Source organism: Carcharodon carcharias, chromosome 6 (assembly GCF_017639515.1).
Source record: "Carcharodon carcharias isolate sCarCar2 chromosome 6, sCarCar2.pri, whole genome shotgun sequence".
Lineage (NCBI taxonomy): Eukaryota > Metazoa > Chordata > Chondrichthyes > Lamniformes > Lamnidae > Carcharodon > Carcharodon carcharias.
The window spans coordinates 85,518,557-85,526,337 of record NC_054472.1 but is presented as its reverse complement, the minus strand read 5'-3'; the positions used below and the strand labels follow the sequence as shown (position 1 = coordinate 85,526,337).

Genomic DNA, 7,781 nt, shown 5'->3' with positions numbered 1-7,781 from the left:
CACCATAAGATTTAATCTTGACTGGCTTTTTGCTTTTGTTTACTTAACAACAATATCCTGATCTTATTTCATATTGCAGGTCAGCTAATTAAAAAATTTACATGGTTCTCCCAGAGTGTAGTGCATGACATGTTTGGAAATTGTGTTATCCATGCCAGCACCTGTTACTGGCTACCCTTAGAGCTGTGTTGATGAATTAGTTCATAGATCAGTTATTGAAGGCCACAGGCAAGTCATAGGAGAAATTGCAATGATGATGGCCACATGTGGAGAATAGGGACACCCAGGAACAAGGTCTTGTTTGTTGAAGCAATCTGTACCAATGGGTGTTAACCATCTGGAATGCTGGTGTATTAAATTGAAGGTGGTTGATGAGAAGAAACCAATTCCCAAGAATGGAGCCAAGAAAGCCTTAAAGAAAACATCAGCAAAGGGCTGCAAGAGGCAGCGAAGGTCGAGGAAGGAGGGTTACTCCATCTACACCTACAAAGTGATGAAGCAAGTTCACCCCTACACCTGCATCTCCTCCAAGGCCATAAGCATCATGAACTCAATCACGAACAATATTTTCGAGCACATCGCGCGTGAGGCTTCCTGCCTGGCCCATTACAACAAGCGCAGCACCATCAGCTCCCAGGAGATCCAGACCGCTGTGTGCCTGCTGCTGTCCGGGGAACTGGCCAAGCACGCCGTGTTGACAGGGACAAAGGCGGTGACCAAGTACACCAGCTCCAAGTATGGAGATTTTCCCCATTATCATAAAGCTCAAGAGTTTTTATAATTCTTACCTATAATCTGCAGCACTCTAAGACAGAATACTTGCAACACTCATTGTTATGCACAAGGAGCTGTCCATTGCATCTCAGCCTATTTATGCCCATAAATGGAATCATACATGTTATAATGTTCCTGTCCTTGTAAAATGGTGAACTTCTGAAACTTCCATGGGATATTTGCTTTCAGCAGATGTCACAGAGCAGGTACTACTATTCAAGATGTAATAGATTGTTACAGAAGATAAGTAACCTTAACACAGAAGAGGCAGAAAGTCAATCATTGACATGGAGCCTGAAATTTAGCAGCAATTCAAATGTCCTCTGATTCACCTCAACAATTTTGAAGAGGCTCCAGTGTCCTGGCATTGCCTATTTAATTGCCTTAAAGGCACAGACCAGATTAGCAGCCAAGCATACAGAGTCAAGATTGCCCATGATCAATGCCATAAGTAATCTGGCAGATTTACAGTAAGTAAAGTTTGTACAAATGGTATTTCTGACAAAAACCACACTGCTGTCTCTGCAGTAGGCATAGTTAGAATTTTTTTCATTTAAACATTTGTGCCCTGTTATTCTGCTACTATTTTTCCTTTTGCCTTTGTGGATGTTTGAGTGCAGATGAAGCAGGACGTCATTTGTTTATGTTGTGTCCATGTGTTCTGAAAGATTTGGCTGTTAAAATACCAGCTGTTTCACGCTGTGTGTGCTAACTTCATGACTCTGAGTAAGTGTATTCTGAAACATGCAAAACAGTTTCTGTGAGTTCATAAAGACATCAGCATGTGAGCCCCTTGAGGAGCTGGAAGGAAAAATAAAGGTTTAGTTATTGAAATAGGTTGCCTCTTGGGGCTTTATGTTCTTGGTAGAAAAGAATACAAGCAGCAGGGGACACACAGACCTTGAAATGACAAGAAAATAAAATGTTTCCACGGCCTGGAAACAAATTTGTTTCAAGGTTGGGCTTGGCAAAATCATTGTCCTTTTATTAAGAAGAGATTTAGAAAGAGCTAAGCTGAGAATAGCTTTTGGGTGGCTGGAGTGGAAAACCCTTGGGGAACTTCTGTGCGGCTTCATTGGTCCTGAATGGAAACAGACAATGGAAAGAAAACAGAAAAATACTTTGTGTCTCACACAATCCAGCTTTAAATACTGTAAAAGGATAACCATGGTAAGGCGAGTAATATATCTTGAAGTGAACATATATTTTTTGCAGTAACAAATTGGATTAAAGTGAAGCCTGCCCAGAGATGTAGTTGCTGTGGTGTGCATTTAGATTTGCTGTGCTATGCGATGTGTTACAAACACAGTAAGTAAGATAATAGCCCATTGGGTAACACAACTGCACACAGCCATTTTCTCTGCTACATTAGGTTTCTATGGGCTGCATTTGGGCTTTGACAAAACAGGACAGCAAAGGTCACAGTATTTAAAGCAGTTGGAGAAGGAAAGAAGGACAGCTATTACAATGATGGGGAAATGCGGGCCACCAGCTTTGAATGTGTGCAGATGACATGTGTGAAATTGACAAGTAACAATATGATTTAAGTCCAAGAAAGCACAGGAAGTAATTTCTTGCTGTTTTTTTACTGGTTTTTTGAGGAGTCTTTGCATTTGGTGCTTTTAGCAGTCATTTGCAAAATGATTCTGTGATCAATGAAGATATGCTTCCAAGTGGGGTCTGTTTTTTTTCGAACAATAAGTAAGTACTGGGCAGGAGCAGTAGATCAATAGTTTCCTGTAAACTCTACAGCTGCAAAGGAAATAGATTTTCAAAGGGGGGCATTTTAAACAAGTTGCAAAAGTTAAAACTTAAGAATTTAAAACCTGACCCCAACTTGCCTCGAACCAGTCTTTTCCAGTTTTGACAGAGCCTGGTTCAGGAGGTGGGTTGGGAGTGGGCATTTTCAGGAGGCTGGTCAATCAGCAACTGTTCTTAAGAAGACTGCGTGCTTCCATTTTAATAGGCCTTTTATTTATAACTCATTGCAGCCAGGTTTCCTGGACTTTGGGAAATCTAGAAGGTAAAAGATGGCAGGAAGAGCCAGATCTATCACAGACTTAACAGCACAGCTTGTGGGTTGAGAAGGAGCAAAGGTGTTTCCTTCCCTCTCCCAGCCTACCAAGCATACTTGCTTCCAGCTCCATGCTCTCCCCTTTCCCCACATTCTCTTCCCCACAACAATCTCTCACCCCAATCCCAATAATCCCCATCTTCTCATGACCATACTTTTCAACCACATTCTCATGATTACTCTTACTCCAACCACAAGGAACACCCCCCACTACCAACAGCACCTCCATGGCCACTTTCTTTCCCTGCCTCCCCTCTTGCCGTCTGCTGTTCAGCTGCAGCCTTGCATGACAGGCTTTCTCAATTGACAGCCCTGTCAGTCAGTCAGGCTTGCTGTTGGGCAGAAAACTTTTAAAAGACGTTCTTTAAACAAAATTTGCAGGACTTATCATGAAACCTGTACTCCTGAGTTTCCTGTCCACAACTCCTTCCCCACACCCCCTCCCCCCACTCCTACATCCCACTATTCCAAACATATCTGCTGATAAATTTGTGAGCAAACAGTTTGAAGTTTGGAAATTTTAAATTTTGTTAGTTTTATATTAATTAAAATTAATTAGATGATTTTCTACTCCAGTTACCCAATGGGTGAAATTTTGTGGCCCCACCCCTCGCCGGGATCATCCGGTCTTGCCGAAAGTTGATGGACTTTTGGCTGGGCTGCCAAATTTCCCATGGCAGGTCCTGCCAGGACGAGGCCGGAAAATCCTGGCTAATGTCATAACCAACAACATATCTTAACTGCAACCTTAAATATTGGTGCAGGATGCGTGGCCATGACATTTCTCCATACAAGTCAAATTTGTGCTTTTTTTCAAGCACAGATGACCAGTTTAGTTATGGGTAGGTTTGTGCTGTGAACTTTGTATCAACTAGTGCTTGGGTTGAGGTAGCCCAAACTTATTTCATCTAAGATCTTTAAAGCCATCAGAGACATTGGTTAGATTTTCCACTTCAGCAGCAAGCCAGTGGAAACTCAAAAAAGCGAAACTTTTGGCTACTCATTCGCTTCCTTGCTGGCCTTGGGGTCAACTTAATTAACATAATTTTGGCAGGCTTTCAGACCACATCAAGTATAGTTTGGGGTAAGTGGAGAGTAAAATATCTGCTGCTGGTCTCGAGTGCCTGCAGCATTGGAGTATGACAATCTGCCTCCAGGGTAGCTGAAGAGGATGACTAAATTGTTCAAAGATTTTGAGACTGAAAGATTCTGGAGTGCAATCAATCACCCTGTGATCAATGACAAACTTCTGGAAGGGACTTTGTAAAATTTATGTCTCCTCCAGTGCGCAACAGCTGTGTTAGGAAGAAGGAAATACTTGCATTCTATAATGCCTTTTACAACCTCTGGATGTCTCAATTCATTTTACAGCCAAAGAGGAACTCCTGAAGTGTAGCCACTGTTGTAATTAGAAACATGGCTGCCAAGTTGTGCGCAGCAAACTCCCACAAACATCAATGTGATAAAGTCCAGATAATCTGTTTTTGTGATGGTGATTGAGGGATATATATTGACCAGGGCACCAGGGATAACTCCTGCTCTTCTTTGAATTAGTCGCAGCGGATCTTTTATATTCACCTCAGAGAGCATATGGGGCCTCAGTTTAACATCACATCTGAAAAATGACACCTCCAATAGTGCAACTCTCCTTCAGCACTGCACTGAAGTGCCAGCTTAGATTTTTGTCCTCAAATCCAGGAGTGGGAGTTGAACCCACAGTCTTCTGACTCAGGGGCAAGAGTGCCACCAGCTGAATCATGACTAACACATGGGTGTCAATTACATGATTTCATTCCTTGAATCCATTGCTGCTGGTGCTAGTAAGGAAAGAGAGAAAGACTTGCATGTATTTAACCCCTTTTAGGACCACAGTATGTCTTGAAACATTTTACAGCTAATAAAGTATTTTTGAAGCATAGTTAGTCACTATTGTAATTTAAGAAAATGATAGAAAACATGATGCATCACATTACCCCATCATTTCATTAAAATTTGGGTGGACAAATACCATGTTCGTTTTCCTGCCAGTGGGAAATTGGACAGGATGGGAGTAGACAATCCTCTCTTTCTGTTTGTATAGATCTATTTTTAATTTAGATTCCAGGGCACCCGCCATCTGCAGCCATCCCAGTAGTAGACCCAGTCTTTGATGTGTCTGCTACTGTGATAAGCAAGGTGCAATTAGCCAGCCGCTAGCTCATTGATGAAATGCAAATTAAAACAGCAACAATGGAAGCACAGCTTTTATCCCACCCTGTATAAACTGGATTTAAATCCAGAACCAAAAATTGAAAGGACAGTTAACCCATTGCATCACTCTGACTCCCTACACAAGGCTCAACATATAACAATGAACTAACTGCTGACTTGGCTGTTTGCCACTGCTTCCATGTGATCTTGTCTCACTCAACTCAGGACCCTACCTGTAGAACTGCTTCCTACTGATTTCTATATTTCATTCTTAAACCCAGTCTTGCCCTGACCAATGTCTGTACACGATGACTTTTCAGCAGGACTCAATGGAAAACATTCAAGAAAAAAACGATAGATCTTTATCACTGTTTAGCAAGTAGATACTGAAACCAATTCTGAAGCCTCATGGTTATCCTATTTAAACTTGGTTAATCAGATCTGTTCAAACCAGGAACCAAGCAAGGAGACATTTTGGTCTTTATAACTTGAGTGCTACACTATGTGGTACATTGATTCACTGAGCCATCAGCAGCTTCAGATATGGAGTTAATGACCACTTAATGAGTCAGAGTTCTTGCAGCATGGAAATGTTTCGATTGGCCTACGGCCATACTAGTCTGAAAACGCCCGATCTCGTCTGATCTCGGAAGCTAAGCAGACTCAGGCCTGGTTAGTACTTGGATGGGAGACTGCCTGGGAATACCAGGTGCAGTAGACTTTTGCTTGGCCTAAATAGCCAAGTGGTTATGGTACTGGGTTTGTAACCCCAAGATCAAGAGTTCAAATCTCACAACGGCAAACTATGAAACAATGTAACTTCATCTGAAACAGATGGAAATGTTTCGATTGCCACTGGATTTTCCGTTTCTCAGTCCACTTCCTCTTTCACTGTCCCTACTGCCTCAAGTAGTATAGACCTTGACCAAATGGAATAAGTGGCTCCGATGACAGGCAGTCTGGAAATCACACTCATCACCTTTTAATTTCACATCAAGAATTTGCCCAATAAGTTAATTATTTGAAGGTATAATATCAAAGTACAAATGAGAACTAGCCATATTTTTTTAAAAGCCTAAGCAGGACAAAAATAACTATTCATTTCCAGTGCAATGTTTTGGCAAAAAAAAACTGCTCTTGTGTTAGTAATAGGCTCCAGGTGTCAGCTAGTTGTCTTACATACCGGCTTTACCAAATGACTGGTTTAAAACAAGGGTTAACCATTTAAATGGAAGAAGAATAGTAATCCTTAGATGAAATGTTCAGCATGTTGCAAGGCGATTGCAGAAATAGCTATTTTTCTTCAAGTCTCTGGATAAATGAACATGTCTGTGGTAAAAAGTGAATGCCAAAAACGAAGCCTGATTATAACCCAGTTGTGATCTTGGTGTGTTGAATGTGAAGCTTCAAATAAACTGTGGCTCATGGAGCTACTAATTTAAATAAGCAGACCCTTTTAAGTCAAACCTACCAGTAATTTCCTATTTATATTAAAGGAGGAGCAGGATTCTTTCAAACCACAACTTTCATTCAGTGTGCTTAGTGGAAATTTCAACATCTAAAAGATCTGATTTCGTTACATAGCTACAGTGTCAGGTGGTACTGGCAGCTGCTACCCAGCTGTTGTTGAGAAGAAACATTTCATACTGTTTGATTCCTGACATGAGCTTCGTGTGGTACCTATATCACTTCTCATCCTTTTGGCTAAGATCAAGTGTAGTTTCTGTTCTGATCAGTTTAATGATCGTTTTGGCCTTTTGGCTAAGATTAAGTATAGTCGTGAAGCGATGGCTATAACTAATCGAGCCCCATACCATGGGGTACCTAACACCGTCCTGGTGATGGTGAAAGACAGCGAAGGAGGAGCACCCATGGATCGGGTCTTCGTCATCAAGCGGATTCTGTTGAAGGCGTGTGGATTTGAAGTGGAGGAGATCTACTCCCTGCAAGATTTCCCCAGCGCTGGACGTTTCGACGTGACTTTCAAGCGTGTGGAAGCTTGCGTTGAGTTCCTGAAGGTGTTCGAGGAGAAGAGAGACCAGCCGGAGATGAAGATTCTGATGGTGGAGCTGCTCTTTTCTCTGCCATTGCAACAGGACCGTGTGGTGACTGTGCATCTCTACAACCCCTGCGTCCCTGTCGCCGACTTGTTCACCTTCCTCGTCAGGTACATTGACAAGGTTGGGAGCTGCACTGAGGTTAGAGACGCCTTCGGGATTTGGACATGCAAACGCCAGGTTAAGGTCACGCTCAAGACCCTCCTTCCAGCTTCGCTATCGGGGGAAGCTGTGGCTACCTTGTCTACACTGGGCAGCCTAAGCTTTGTCGCTCATGCGGCAAGTCTGGTCATGTGGCGGCCAACTGCAGCACCGCTCTCTGCAAGAACTGCAAACAGGAAGGGCACCAAAGGACTGCAAACAGACTAAGTGCTGTAACCTGTGTGGCGAGGCAGGTCACCTCTACAGGACCTGCCCCAAACACTGCCTCACTTATGCACAGGCAGCCAAAGCCAACGAGGAGGAAGCAGAAGAAATATTTCGTGTCACTACTATCAAGGACACTTGCAACACTGCAACCACCATGGCCCCCAGTGAAAACAACGGGACAAAGGAGGACACAGAGAGAGACAAGGTGGAGGAAAAGATTGAGGCTGCAGACAGCCAATCAACAGCACTGCCCCCAAACCTCCCACTTCTCAGGAGAGCGAATCAATGGAGGAGGAGGAAGCAGCGGAAAATCAGCA

General features: G+C 42.8%; 1 protein-coding gene, 1 non-coding gene and 1 pseudogene across 2 annotated transcripts; all 3 read left to right on the top strand.

The window, feature by feature from the left end:
* Nucleotides 1-322: 322 nt before the first annotated feature.
* LOC121278809 (histone H2B 7-like) lies at nt 323-781 on the top strand. Its single transcript, XM_041189263.1, has one exon. It carries the CDS (start codon nt 323-325, stop codon nt 779-781), a length of 459 nt encoding a protein of 152 aa, XP_041045197.1.
* Nucleotides 782-5,640: 4,859 nt separating this feature from the next.
* LOC121279465 lies at nt 5,641-5,759 on the top strand. Its single transcript, XR_005943406.1, has one exon. It is a non-coding gene; the product is annotated as a 5S ribosomal RNA (ribosomal RNA).
* A 963-nt stretch (nt 5,760-6,722) lies between these two features.
* On the top strand, nt 6,723-6,840 carry LOC121279490 (annotated as a pseudogene).
* The last annotated feature ends 941 nt before the right edge of the window (nt 6,841-7,781 follow it).

Excerpts from the sequence above, each read along its gene's own strand:
- LOC121278809 (XM_041189263.1), top strand. The coding sequence starts at position 323 with ATGGGTGTTAACCATCTGGAATGCTGGTGTATTAAATTGAAGGTGGTT.